Source organism: Olea europaea, unplaced genomic scaffold (genome assembly GCF_002742605.1).
Source record: "Olea europaea var. sylvestris unplaced genomic scaffold, O_europaea_v1 scaffold1863, whole genome shotgun sequence".
NCBI lineage: Eukaryota > Viridiplantae > Streptophyta > Magnoliopsida > Lamiales > Oleaceae > Olea > Olea europaea.
In genome coordinates, this window is record NW_019236418.1 from 35,647 (window position 1) to 51,083 (window position 15,437).

The 15,437-nt window shown below is 32.9% G+C and overlaps 1 protein-coding gene and 1 pseudogene across 2 annotated transcripts; both read left to right on the forward strand.

The window, feature by feature from the left end:
- Positions 1–7,665: 7,665 nt before the first annotated feature.
- On the forward strand, positions 7,666–10,602 carry LOC111378736 (probable serine/threonine-protein kinase WNK9). 2 transcript variants are annotated; one of them, XM_023001968.1, is made up of 7 exons: positions 7,666–8,016; positions 8,121–8,158; positions 8,253–8,480; positions 8,559–8,773; positions 8,859–9,016; positions 9,108–9,531; positions 9,626–10,602. In XM_023001968.1, exons 1-7 carry the CDS (start codon positions 7,942–7,944, stop codon positions 10,573–10,575), a joined length of 2,088 nt encoding a protein of 695 aa, XP_022857736.1. In that variant the 5' UTR covers positions 7,666–7,941; the 3' UTR covers positions 10,576–10,602. The 2 variants fall into 2 exon arrangements, with proteins under 2 accessions (XP_022857736.1, XP_022857735.1); XM_023001967.1 differs by having other exon boundaries at positions 7,668–8,016; positions 8,553–8,773.
- A 1,967-nt stretch (positions 10,603–12,569) lies between these two features.
- Positions 12,570–13,272, forward strand: LOC111378733 (annotated as a pseudogene).
- The last annotated feature ends 2,165 nt before the right edge of the window (positions 13,273–15,437 follow it).

A 15,437-nucleotide genomic window follows, 5' to 3' on the forward strand; every position in this document is an offset into this window, starting at 1 on the left:
GCAAATCAAATTCCTTTTCATTTCTCATGGCACACAAAATAGATCATGTGACGGCCATGTTATAGATGGGCCAAAGTTAGTTTGATGTCCAAAGTTTGGACGAAACATGCATGTGCTTTTGTACTTTATATTGCAAAATCCATTAAATGTAGATTTTATTTTCTAACATACCATAAAAAAAATACATATTTATTTGTTTAATTATAAGCAAACAAAATGAAAAGCAAGGCGGGTATACCTAAAATTAGCTATGGACTGACTTTACAATTGTGCATTGGGACAAGTTCATTAAGAGTCTTGTCTTGTGCCTTCCGGACCACTATACAATCACATGCGAGCAAACTGCATGTGTCGATTTCAACTTGCTCGGTTATTGAGATTTTATCAACTTTTACTTTTTGTAGAAAAACTTTTAGAAAGAGGTATCTTTGAAAATTGCCACTCGTTTTATGTAACGTGATTTAATCGTAAGTGTACGATGTCAAGTTTTGTAATACAGTATTGAACTTTGCTTCAGGCGTCATTCATCAAATTGATCGTTTGCTATGATAAAAATGGATCTCAATATTAGGCTGAAACTCTGAAGCATAACTTTTCGGTTGGAAATTGATTTGTGATCATATTTTGACTAAATTTAATCCCTTTGACATCTTTTTTCATCCAATGACACCTAGCACTCTCCGATGTTCATTGCGAGATTCAACACAACTTTTCAATATTTGCACTTTAGTCCCCCGAACTTTGGATCTCTTACAATTTGGCCATTTTTTCCAATTTTGCCAACTTTTGCTTATTTCTTTCAATTTCATCAACCTACATTACAACATCAAAACACACATTAAAAAACTCTAAAACACTCTCAAGAGTATCAAAATAACAAAGTAGGTGGCATAAATATCATGAGTGTAAAGCACTCATCAAAAACAAATTTTTAAAAGAATATTTTATGTTAAAAATATTTTTAGAGGAAGTCACATTGAACCAATTTTCTTTAAAAACTCTTCTAACTAGAATAAATTCTTTCATAAAATTAGTCAAACGGGGTTGTAAGCAGCTTTTCAGTCTTAAATGATCTTTTTTAACTTTTCAAAAGTCATATCAAATGGGCTTTATATACATATCGATCTTGAGTGAATGCTGAATGTAGAAGGAAAAATCATCTATTTTTACACATGATTCTATGTTAATTTTCAAAAGCCAAATATAAATGTCTAGGTAATTTAAGAATAGTGATTAAAGATATGAAAAAACAGTTGGAAAAAATTTCAAACATTTATAGAAGTTAGATAACAATAGCAAAGGTGGTCTAGAACAATAAGGAATCGCATGCAATGATGCAAGATAGATTTATTTTCTTCAACTTTTCGTCAACAACGTTGATGAACAGTATTGACATTGGAGTCACTATCACTGTTGAAGTATATCATTATTCTTTTTGACTTTTTTCTTCGCGCTAGCCCCACATGTGAAGTGGCAAAGACTCAACGTAACGTGAATGCATTATAAGTTTGAAGTTTGAAGGAGAATTATTTACTTTCAATTATTTTCTTAATTACTTTTTTTGAAACATGATTACATGACAAATCACATATGCTTTGAGGACTTGTAGTGCGGTAGGTGGGGTTATTAAATTATTACAATATTGGATATCTGATTGCCCTTAGTTCAAATATTTGACTAGCTGAAGTCACATTTTTTTCTTCTCCGTTTACATATGCAGAAGTTTCTAAATTTGAAGTAGCAGCCAACAGTTTAAGTTGGTGAAAGCTGAATTTTTAATTATTTTCTATTTAAATATGTCTACTTTTGTGACTTTTCTCCGTGGTTATGCATGTTGTGGACGGGTTCTATAGATGCAAATTAGTCCGGCAGAACTCGACGTTGAGATGATTATGAGAATTGATTTTTTGACAATTAGAAAGAAAAGTGGATCTCACTTGTAAGTTAAAAAAGTAAAATATGACTTCTATAATAATGAAATAACAATCAAAAAATTGATTTTTTGGGGTGAAAAATTGCTACTAAACGAGCGCTAAAATTTTATGAGCTTGACCCATATATTTTCATTACTTTTTGAATTTAAAATAGAATAATATAAAAATTTTCAAAAATAAGTAATTTGCTTTATGCAAGATCCATACTTAAATATCAACGAAAAAAGCCTCTACAAGAAAAATAATGCTATATAGCTTCATTGAAATTACAATCTCAATTTGATTGTGTTAATGTACTATTAAATGATAAGTGAAATTAAATAATTTATTTAATTTCATTTTTCATTAACTTATCATCTATCGTTATTTAGACTAAAATTGTAATATATGTAGGGTTAAATAATATTACTTCTAGAAGAAAGATCACCACATCATGAGTTAATCAAGTTTGACTCATATTTTTATGCAACCGCTCATCAAACTTCTGACTAAATAAAACAAAAGTCAAACTGAAACGCGTTTTAAGCTGAATCAAATTAAATTTTCTATATGAAAGAGTCTACTTTTATGTGACATTTTTTTCCCTTCCTTTTTAGAGTATTTTAAACCAAAAATTAAATAAAGCAAAAATACTCCATAAAACTATCTACACAACTAAAATATCTGCACGAATTGCACGACATTATGCTGTACGGAAATGAACTAAACATATTGTTATCAAAGTTTAGCAAAGGGTAAGTTACACTTTTACGTTGCGTATGGTGTACATTATTAAATTGGGGAAAACTATTTGTACAGAGGAGGGGTTTTAGGGGTTCACAGAACCTCTCTGGAAGAGACACATGAGGTCGGCTCGATGGCTCCACGCGGGACCCATGGGTGATAAAAAAAAAAAAAAAGGAAGAAGAAAGAATTCGACCTCTCACCTTGTGTGTTGTCGTTAGGGTTTATGTGAAGTCTTGTTGTGTACATGTAGTGGGGTTCGTATTAAACTATACAAAAAAAATTAGTATAGAAATAAAAAAAAAGGGTAGTAATAGGTAAATGATACTATGACGGATTACAATAGATAATATTTATTTAATCATTTAGTAAAAAATTCATTTGCACTATTAATGGTATAACATCCTATAGAGGGTAGAGGTGATTTTGGACTGGATAAAATAACTAGTATAAATGATAATTTTAATTTTTAACTAAAAGGAAAAATAATATTATGGCCCAGTTTGGATAAGATAAATATAAGATTTAATAAATTTTGATAAAAGCATGGAACGTGTAGTTAAAATATTATAAATTTCATGAAATGTAAGGTTAAAATTAATTTTTGACTTTGATTTAAAATTTAGTTGATTTTTTTTTTAATTAAACCAAACATGGGCTAATAATACCAGACAACAATTACTGTATATACTAATCTTAATATTTTTGTTTTAAATTCTTTATATAATCTAATAAGTGCACCAAATACAACTTTAATGCTTACGCTACTATTCTACTTTTTATCCACATTTTGTTGAATTTAAGTATTATCGACTTGTTCATAGTTCATTTTTGATTTATTTATAAATAAAATTGTTTATAATAAAAAATTAAAAAATAAAAGAGAAATTAGCGTTCTAAAAGGCGCTTCGTGACGAGACCTAGAAAAGATGCCGGCAAAACACCACTCCTTGACCCTGAACATGAAATTAAGCAGTCAATTTGACTATTGATCACTTAATGTGCGTCTAAGCATTTTATTTAAAAGAAAAAAAATTAAAAGGCTTCTATTTGACTTTAGTTTAATATTTTGATTTGCCGTTATCTTCTAGCTTATAGGTATAGCTATCTTAGACCTTTTAATAGTAGTTTTAAGGCCTTAAATTAGCTTCTGAGTTTGCTGGGTTCTCCATAAATAAATAATTGTTTAGTTTTTATTGTCTTTTAAAATTCAGATGACAAACAATCCAATCCATAACTCCCTCCAAGCCGTATATACGACTTTTATTGAATATAACTTTGACAGAAATATGTGAAATTGTCCCTCCTAAAAAGATTATTCCAAAATAGATGGGCAATAGTTAGGAGAGGTGCAATGCAGGAGAGATTACTTGGACAAGTTTAAGACAATGACGTAAAGGGCAAGTAATGGTTGAGAGTATACCCTATGGGCTAAGATTTCACTGGCCACGAGGGCTTCCTTCCTCTCTAATTCACCTTTGATATACCATTTTATTGGCCTTCTTTAGGAATTGGAGTATCGCTAGAGCTTTTGATGTTGATTCGGGACAGAATCTACGGGAGAAAAGGGATCCTTTGGTTTAGGGATGCAAGAAAAGAGGTGCTTCCTCCATAAAGGACCCAGAATGCCCCCTATTGTGGAGCCCTCGCTTGTCTCTAACTTTTGATCCCGCTTCAAAATTCGTGTCAGTAAATATAGTATTTTACAATTTTAGATATTTGAAAAGTATTATTTTAATTATTAAAAATTTAAAATATTATTAAAAATATGAAAACATTTTTTTATGCCTAGGCTCATAAAGTTTGAAACTTTGCCTACACATTTAACTATGTTTTACTGTTTTTAGAACAATAAATAAAAACTATCTACACAACTTAAATAGCTGCACAAACCGCATGACATCATGCTATACGGAAATGAATTTAACATGTCATTACCAAAATATAGCAAAGGACGAGTTATATTTTTAGGTTATGTGTGGTGCACTGTATTAAATCGTATAAAAAAAATGGGCTACATAATGGGGCTACATAATGGATACTTGGCTGCGAGGCACCTGCGGGTCCGAGATGAGGCAGGCTCCTTGGCCAATGCCGAGGTGCCTCGCGGTGTGTCCATTATATAACCCCTCGATATAGTCCATTATGTTCATGTAGCAAAGTTTATAAAAATTAGAATGGATAGTAAGGTGTTACTACTTGAATAGGGGCCGTGATAGGCCCTTGTGACAGGGCGCCTATCTGGCGCGCTCCCCATTGGGAGTCGGCGGATAGGGGCCTATCACGATCTTGTCCAAGTAGAATTTTCCTCGATAGTAATAAGTGAATGGTACTATGACAAATTAAAATGGAGAATATTCTTTAATCATTTTAGTAAAAAGTATAATTAGCAGTATCAACAGTATAACATAGCGTAGAAACTAGAAAGTGAAGATGATGTTAGACACGATAAAATAATTAATATATGATCATTTTAATTTTTGACTAAAAGACCAAATAAATTCATGCCCCAATTTGGTTTACATTAAATAAGATTTTAGTAGATTCTAATAAAAGTTGATGGAACTTGTAATTGAAAAATTATGGATCCCATAAAATGTGATGTTATAATTAATTGTTAATTTTGACTTAAATTTTGATAAAAAATTTTAATTGAACCAAACATGGGCTATGTATTAATTTGCCAAAATACCATCTATCTGTTAATATATATTCTAATTTTAATATTTTTAACCCTTGTTTGGTCCCCATTATTTGTAAAATAAATTTTTTCTCTCTTATACCCTGTTTGACCCCCATTACATTAAATTACATTTTTCTCTCTCCTATTTTCAACTACACAATTTTTCATAAAATAATATTACACGTAAATCGAAAAATTTTACTTCTTTTTCAACCATTCATTTTAAAAAAAACTCTATTCTATCCATTTTTACTTCGAAAAATGGGGGTCAAATGGGGGTTTATTTTCAATCACATATTTTTAATAAAATAAAATAAAATAATAAAATATATTTAATAAAAATAAAAGAGAAATTAGGAAGAAGAAAATTATTGGAGTGAGGGGGACCCGGGGATCAATGGCCAAGATCCTCAATTATCCAATCAGAAATAATGTTTCTAAAAAGTCCAAAGTACCACGGGTTAGTACTAATATCTGACACCCACATGTCCACTGCCAAGTGCCCACACAAAAAGATAAATCAATATACTACTTAAATTGGTCCTGTTTTGCTAGCTGTTTCGCCCATCTGTCTCTATCTGTCTGAACTATACATACAAATATACAAACGAAAATTGGGCATGGCCCAACCTCTCATGGGACATGATTAAAAAACCCTAACTTTAAGAGTCTGTTTGACAATGATTATAAAAATTAATTTTTTGATTACTATGTGAAAAAGTGGGTCTCATCGAGTTAAGAAGTCAAAAATAATTATTGAAATAATAAAATAATAGCCAAAAATTCATTTTTTGAATAAAAAAATGCTGGCAAACGGAGGTTTAGTTTGTCTTTTTTTTTTTTCAATCATATTCACACAGCAAAATAAATTTTTTCCTACTTTTTAATCTTATATTCTAAAAAAAATCACTATTTCAAAAATTATTTTCCCTTAGAAACTCCTTATAAAAGGAAACAAACAAAGATTAATAAATATTAAAAATTGCACATGACTTTTGGTACATTTAATATTTAATAAATATTAAATCACTTCTTCAATTCAATTGAAAGTTAGCATTCACAATAACAATTTTCAGTCATATAAGCCTTGATTGGTCCCCATTAAATTTTATTTTATTATATTACTTTTTTCTTTTTCTTATTTTTAACCACAAATCTTCTATAAAATATATTACACGTAAATTAAAAAAAATTCTTTCTTTTTCAAACACCATTTTTCAAAAAAGACACTATTTCACCCATTTTTATTTCCATAAAATTGGAGGAGGTGCCAAATAGGGGCTGAATTTTAATAATATAGGGACTCAGCACATCATTTTTAAAGATTTAGAAGTCTATGAACGGTTAAAGAACACAATCCTAATTATCCGTGCAAATAATTTTGAAAGTAGGGATGGCAACGGCACCAGCCCGCCCCGTCTCGCCCAAACCTTGCCCAGCCCCGGCCTTAGACGGGGCAGCGTGGGCATAGCGCTGGACATGCGGGGCGAGGGCGGGACAACATTTTGCCCCGTTTGTTGTTTTGTTTAATTTTTATTTTTTTACATTTTCAAATTTTCAAGTTATATCATTAGTAGAGAATAAAATACAATTTTAAAAAATGTTTTTAACAGGTGAATTGTTTAGAAATAAAATTATTTTTAGTCTTTTTTTTTTTTCCTTCATGGGGTTGGTTCTGCTCCTCATCCCGCTCCGCCCCATGCCCCGCAACGGGGTGTCCCACCTTGCCAACATGTTCGAGACGGGTATTTTTGCCATCACCATGCGAAGGATGGAAACTCATAATCAATTAATCCTAATTTTTCTTTATGCAAATATGTATAGAGAAAAATTCATTTGTACATAAATGAGTTTGTTAAAAATTATGCAGATCTCTCACATGGGAGGAGCTTACCCCATGTGAATAAAAGTGCCAAAAAAAATAAATAAATAAATACCAACCCCCAGCTGTGTCTCATTTGTATAAATTCTGCTAGTCGTCGTCTCTACGTGTAGCAAGGTTGGTAAGTATATGTCCTGTTTGATGGAAATTAAAATATAATTTAAATCAAAATCAACAATTAATTTCAATTATATATTTTATAAGATTCGTAAATTTTTAACTATATATTTTATTAATTTTTATCGAAATTTACAAAAAATTAATTTTAATATCTACCAAACATGATTATTTACATACTCGACCTTTGATGATTGGACCTTTTAGTGAAAGAAAGACGGAAAAAAAATATGAGTCAGTGGGTATCTGTCTGTTCCCTTTTGTTTTACAGCTCGTGATGAGATAGAAAGTGAACGCGCAGAGAGAGAGAGAGAGAGAGAGAGAGAGATGCCACGTGTAGGTAGAGTCGTCTATAGCCTTGAAAAATGTCTTGCCTTGTCTATGATGAGTTGTTGAGACAACCACAGCCTTGTCCTTTAGATGGACTCACCGAGGCCTCCAGTTCTTCTTTCACCGAAATTCTTCTTAACATAAGATTCAGGCGAGATTTATTAATTCTGGGTTTTGAGTGAATTCATGATCCTCTCTTTCTCAGACTCTACAAGAACAAAAAAGTCATTATAGTACGACGACTGTGTCTTTTCTTTGTTTACGTTAAAGGAATGAATGGTGTCATTAATCTTGAGTCAAATGATTCCGAGTTTGTCGAAGTTGATCCTTCTGGAAGATACGGAAGGGTATGAATTATGATATGCCTTGTTTTTGTACAGATCTAAATTTCTTTGATGAGTTTAATGTTTAAATTTTATTATTATTGTTATTTTTCCTCTTCTGTTTGCAGTATAATGAAGTTCTTGGTAAAGGGGCTTCAAAAACAGTGTATGTAGTAGCTATTTTTCTCCACTCGAACCCAAATTTATTGTCTGTCCATGTTCTAATTCGTCTGGTTTTGTGACATTTCTGGGTTTTTCAGTTACCGAGCTTTCGATGAATTTGAAGGAATTGAAGTAGCCTGGAACCAGGTGAAACTGTACGATTTTCTGCAAAGACCAGAGGATCTGGAGAGATTATATTGTGAAATTCATCTTCTCAGGACTCTGAAACACAAGAATATTATGAAATTCTACTCTTCCTGGGTTGATACTGCCAACAGGAACATCAATTTTGTGACAGAAATGTTCACTTCCGGTACTCTCAGACAGTAAGTACTAATTGTTTCCTTCTGATTTTTTAATGTGGGTATTTGCAAATTTTCACTATTTATCTAAAATAGGTATAGACTGAAACATAAGAGGGTCAATATTAGAGCAGTGAAGAAATGGTGTAGGCAGATTTTGATAGGACTTCATTATCTCCATAGCCATGATCCACCTGTTATACATAGAGATCTCAAGTGTGATAACATTTTCATTAATGGAAACCAAGGAGAAGTCAAGATTGGTGATCTTGGCTTAGCTGCAATACTGCAGAAATCCCATGCCGCTCGATGTGTAGGTAAATGCTTAACTTATATCCGTAATTGATTGACTGATCGAAAATAGTAGGATCGGATCATATGGTGTTGTGTTGGTTCCCTCAGGAACGCCCGAGTTTATGGCTCCAGAGGTGTATGCAGAGGAATACAATGAATTAGTCGATATTTATTCGTTTGGTATGTGCGTTTTGGAAATGGTGACATTTGAGTATCCTTATAGCGAATGCACTCATCCTGCTCAAATTTATAAGAAAGTGACCTCCGTAAGAGTTTATACATCATATCATTGTCAATTTAGCTGATTGGAAACCGACCTCTGAAATTTAATTTAACAAAATAGTTTTGCTTTTATAGGGAACGAAGCCAGATGCTCTTTACAAAGTTAGGGATCCTGAGGTGCGTCAATTTGTTGAGAAATGTTTAGCTACGGTGTCTCATAGGTTGTCTGCTAGGGAGCTTCTCGATGATCCATTTCTGCAAATGGATGATTGTGTTTATGATTTGAGGCCATTTGATTCTTATGAAGATTATGATGGGCTAGGTCCTATGTTCAGACAGCCTCACAGTAACAGTTCTCTAATCGAAGGGTACTCCAATTATCTTGTCTATGAACAAGAAAATGGAATGGATTGCCATTCAGTTGAATATGATGCACATGAAATAGACCTTTTCACGAATCATGAGGATGATCACTTGGGAAATGTGGACATTACGATCAAAGGGAGAAGGAGGGAAGACGATAACGTCTTTCTGAGACTCAGAATTGCTGATCAAGAAGGTCTAATTTAAGATTTCCTTTATTTTATTGAAATAGTCAAAATATATTTTGTTTTCTCTTAGTTTGAATGTTGAAATGTATTGATCTTTTGCAGGCCGAGTACGAAATATTTATTTCCCTTTCGACATTGAAGCTGACACTGCCCTTGATGTTGCTACTGAAATGGTTGCCGAGTTGGATATCACCGATCAAGCCGTGACTAAGATAGCCGAGATGATCGACAATGAGATTGCTTCCTTAGTACCCGAGTGGAAACGGGACTCTAGAATACATGAAAGTATCGATCACACAAACAGTAATTTCTGTCAGAATTGTTCTCTGGTCGAATATTTATCCACAGGCGACCTAGGCAAGAACCTGCAAGTTCTTCAATGTTCTAAGCATGAATGTGGTGCTATACACGGCCGTTTTGAAGAAATCACGTATCAATTTGAAGGGTCGGAGCAATGTGTTACAGAAGGCGCTCCTATGGGATCAAGCCAATCGGTTGGTGTACACTACACTGATATATGGTCACAACACGATGGTCTCGAATTAGTTCCAAAATTTTCCGGTGACAATCACTTTGGTGATGAACACGAAATCTTTCACGAGTCAACAAACAATAAGAACGAGAAAATCATAAGGATCGACAAGGAGGAGGATAAGTCTCTTTTGACTCAAGTAGAAGATTACGAGAATGCGGTAAGGCATGAACTGAGGTGGCTCAAAGCCAAATATCAAATGCAGATGAGAGAGCTTAAACTTGGAGATCAACATAAGGGGATCGTGTCAAAATCTTCGACTTTGAAGTTCAATAACGAGAAGGATAAATTGTCACCGAGCTTCTCAAGTATGTCGCCAGAAGAGAAGCGTTCGACCTCATTTTTCCCGACTGATGCAGAAAACAACTGTGCTAACCAGAAAGTTCACAGTTATGAATCTGTTTATAATTCTTTTAGTCCAGTACATATGATCACTGCAGAGAATTTTTATACTGGTACATTGCTTTCACATTCCCTTCATAGGGCCACATCTTTACCAGTGGATGCTATAGATTTCTAAAATAATATCTTGTGTTGAATGATTGAATGTACATTACTAACAAACATATTAAAAGTATATATAATAGTATAAGTTCTCAAATTAATTACTTTCTAGTCGCAGTGTAAATAACCTTTCCATTGAGTGCATTAAATACTTACATGTTACGCATGTATTGTTTTTGTTCAACTTTTAGCGTTTAGAGATGGCATGTAAGAATAATCCACTTGAAATAAAGCAAATTCTTTGGAAATTAAGTAGTATTAATATTATGCTATCGAGCCTGTTGACACTTATGGAAAGCCAAAAATTGTTTTTGAACATGTCTGAATAATTTTTTGAAAGCAAAAATGGAAGTTCTGCTAAAGGTCCCCTTCAAATACTCATGACTTGTATGAGTTTTTAGTTGAGCATAAGTTAGAAGAACTGTCGTTTTATACATATGACCGATTTTTTAATGCATAATAGATAAGTGTTGAATGAAACAAATACTCCTATTTGATGGTTTGATAGCAATTTTTCATCTTAAAAAATTGATTTTTTAACTGTTATTTCACTATTCTAGTTGTCATTTTTGAATTCTTCACTCATAGATATGATCCACTTTTCTCTCTAATAGCCAAAAAATTAATTTTCATAATCACTATTGAACATGCACTATATAAACAGGGTCGATGTAAAATAAGGAACACATCAAATATTTATTGGACAATTTAAAAAATAAAGAGAGTCATACAAGTGCTGCCAACACAGTATCTATCAAAAACCCAGTCAAAATCCCTTGTTCCAGCAGCATTATTCTTGATGGCTATCAAGTTCTCATGCTTTTCTCGAGTCCCAATTCATTAATAATGTGACAAAAAGTTAGACTTTTATTTTTTTACAACCATTCTTAGCCACGCAGGAATTATCATGCAAAAGTTACGTAATAGAATGACAAAGTATAGAAAAAGAAAAATTTGTATTTAATTGTTTTAAAAGGTTCTTTATTGAACAACCTTTCCACGTTGAACTCAGCAGCAGAAGAAAAAGCAGACGAAAAGAGCTCACCGTACAAACAATGGTCAATAATCTTCATTGTTTTAGATTTCCAACAAAAGCAAACATTTATAAGATAATGTATATTAAACAATATCTTACTTCTTTTTTACTTTAATCTCGTCAATTACAATCCGGCCCATCCACTATACTAAACGCATTAATTATTTGAATAGTCATCGAACAGTTTGAACTATATCAACTGTTACTATTTAATAATTGAATTCAAAAAAAAAAGTATCTTAGTGGTCACTGATTTATGCATCGTATTATCCATTCACCAATTAATTGGTAACATTCGTTAAATTCAACAAATAGTGTCAATTTGAGCAATGCATAGGTAACGCATTACATAATTCAGCAATTATTGAGATATAATTTTAAGTTCAGTTATTAAGTAGTAACAATTCTAAGTCGGTCACCATTGAGTTATGCGTACAAACGGCTATGCTGCACCGGAATACATGGTTAAAGCTTAGTCAAGCTAAAATTTTCTTCTCCACTCCTTTTGCAGTTGATAAAGAAAATCAATTATTTTTTTCAGATTTAGATATACTAAAATACTCACTGATGAACAGGTCATTAGACGGAAAAGTGTGATGTATATAGCTTCGGAGTGATTGGGCGCGGTGCAACCATATATTTGTTGAACAGAAGACTGTACCATGTTTTGGACACTAAATTGGAAGGGCAAATACCCTCAGAAAGAAGCACTTATTGTTAATGCCCAAGACATTTAAAAACCAGGCCATGCATGACAATGGTCCAGCTGAAATCAAATATTCAGGTTTCTTATAAATCCATTTTGTTTGTCAATAATGACACATTAGATGTTACTATTTTTGTATCAAAATCAAGTGTCTGTGTGTAAGATTAATAGCAGTAATTATTGGTGGAATATTGACATGTTCGATACGTGGAATTGGACAGGACTAAGTAAATAATGTGGAAGTAAGCCGTGATCCAAGAACCATGCCATGCCAGCTGAAGTGTCGGCTCTCTGTGAGATGTTGTGATCGTATTATAACGGTACACATACAGGTCGGAGATTGCTCTGGCGGCTAGCAAACGAATATGGGCACTACAAATCTGACAGCGACCTTTGGAAATGGCCAGAAGTATGAGCCAAATATTTCAACATATCAAATGTGCATCCTGATGAAGTATAATAATGCTGAGTGTCTTTGCTGTAAGGAGATTGAGAAGGATACTAAAATTCCCTCTTCTGATTTGAAAAGGTGTCTGCAGTCTACTTGTGTTGAAGGGAAAAATTGTCATCTGTAAAGATCAAAAGCAAAGACATTGACGAGTTTACAGCAAACTACGTAAGTGACGATGATAAAAACTGTAGTTGCACAGAAGGAACCTCGAGCCTGAAAGACAAGAGACAAGACAGAGGGTGGAGAAGGCCAGGAAGCCCCAGATCGAGGCTGAAATAGTACGAGTAGTGAAATCTAAGAGACGATTGGACCCCAACAATGTCATTGCTTAAGTCTCAAAGCAATTGGAATCCCGTTTCCTGGCCAACCCGGGTGACATTGGGAAACAACTCGAACTCTCATTGAGCGAGAGTTCTTGGAGAGGGATACCTCAACTTGTAACAATTCTTTCACGAAACACTCTCCTCTGTTTAGGTGGAAAAGCAATTCTTATAGTCAGTTACCACTATCTTTCTATTGATTTATATGTATGGCTGCTAATCCAGTTCTTGGAGAGGGGAGAAGATAGGAACGAGGAAACAAGTAACTCGTTTCATTACGTTGAACAAGTTGTAACGAACCTAAAATGATGGCTTATATGTGTTTTGTCCGAGATGTAGTTAGGGGAAGACCAAATTTTTTCTTTGAGTAATGATACATGTACACCTTTGATGTACATAATGCATTACACCCCTCTCACATGAAAGGGGTTTGCATACAATAAATTATATGTGGGCCTTCTCAATATGACGGGAGTGTAATCCATTATGTACACCAAAACTATACAAGTAGAATTATCAGTTTTCTTTTAGCACTGAACTACTGCACAGAAGAAAAATGTTTCATAAAAAAATAAATTTTATGTATAAAAAATTTACTGGACTTAGGCTACCCTCACAGGGATGTCCTCAGCTACGCCTATGTGTTTCGCTGCTACGGATGATATACATTTGCATTTTTATTTTAATTTTTGTATGTCATAATTCACTTTTAATTTTTGTATGTTATAATTCACTTTATCAAACGAGAGTCAAGTAATTATTTATATGAAATTCTCAAAATGTCTATTTTCACTCCAATTTTCAAGACTACTTCTCATAGCAATATAATTAACTATTATTTTCTTTAAATTCAATTGCCATTATATAAACATTAGTTTGGTGCACATTTTCAAAACTCATTTTTCCCTTAAATTCATTTTCAACAATATATTTAATGAGATTCACAATTTTTATAAACTTATTTCATCAATTTTTATTAAAATCTATTAAAATTTTGAATTTTAACTAAACTAAACAGACATTAAATGTTGTGAAAGAGAAAAAAGGTCGTGAAAATAAATTGCAACCGCATGTACAAATATTTAGCAAAGTACTTGGAAGTAAAATAATTTGATCCAAAATTTTCATAAAATCTATAAAAAATAATTTTCTTGGTCAAAGTCCACCAAGACTACTATTTATATATATTAAATGAAAATTGCATATTTTACTAACACCCCTGGATTGACGTGTAGAGTGTTGGCTAAGCTGAAAAGTCAGTAAACGTTATATTAAGTAAATTTGTCTTAAATCAGTTTTAAGTGAAAAAAGAATAAACTTGAATAATGATGATAAAATGATTTTGTTCGTAGCACACGACGAGTTCTTCTTGAATTTCGTTTAAGAAGACGTGAAAAATATTAATGGAAAAATTGAAATATTATCATTTAAAAATGATTGTAGTATTTTTAAACACTTGACGCATATTTAAAGAGTTAAAACGAAACTGCAAAAAATGATGAAAATACACCCAAACTGACTCAAAATAGAAAAAATTAAAATTGACTTTTTGACCCGAAAGTTTGGCGATATTGATCGAGCTATTCGCTCGCCTAAATTCGAGTTGAAAGTTATGCACATTTTCGTAAGCGCTTCTTATTTATCCACTTTTCCATTGTTCCACGTCACTGTAGCCAGCAATTTCCTTACGTGTTTTTTTTTTTTTTTTTTCCAGCTTCCTGCGGACCCTTAAAATGTCAGCATGTGAGAACTTAGCTTTCATTCCCTTTAAAATACAAATTAAGAACCATTCATGTTCACTGCATTTAATTGGTTAGAATGCACCCAGAGCTGCCCAAGCCTTTCAATCTGATGAAAACACACACACACCATGGAAAATCTATAAACGAATTACTCTTATTTGGCTGAAGTTTTTTGGTAATTAAGCACTTAGATCTCTTCGTACTCTGTGTATGTATAAATGAGTAGAATTTACGACAACTGGGAGAGGCTGTTTGGAGCTGCATTAGATCAAGAGAAGATTCGGGAACTAGCTGAGTTCCAAGCTTCAGCCCTTCTTCTTCAGATTTCAGTTCCAGGTTCAGCTTCAGTTCCCTTATTCACAATCATATTTCAGTAAACCATAGAAGTGAGTCACTTATGTTTTTTGTGATAATGAAGCATGCAATTAGAGGTAGGGTAATATTAAAGCCATCTCTGAAGGAGACATCAAAACACCAAAATGCACCAAATTTTGGTGCAAAAACTCTTCAATGTGACACCAAAGTTTGCACCATTTTGGTTCAAAGTCAAATTTAACCTTTTTTCCATTTGGCAAACTAATTGATGAAGGGTATTTGTATCATTAGTTTTATATATTTTTAAT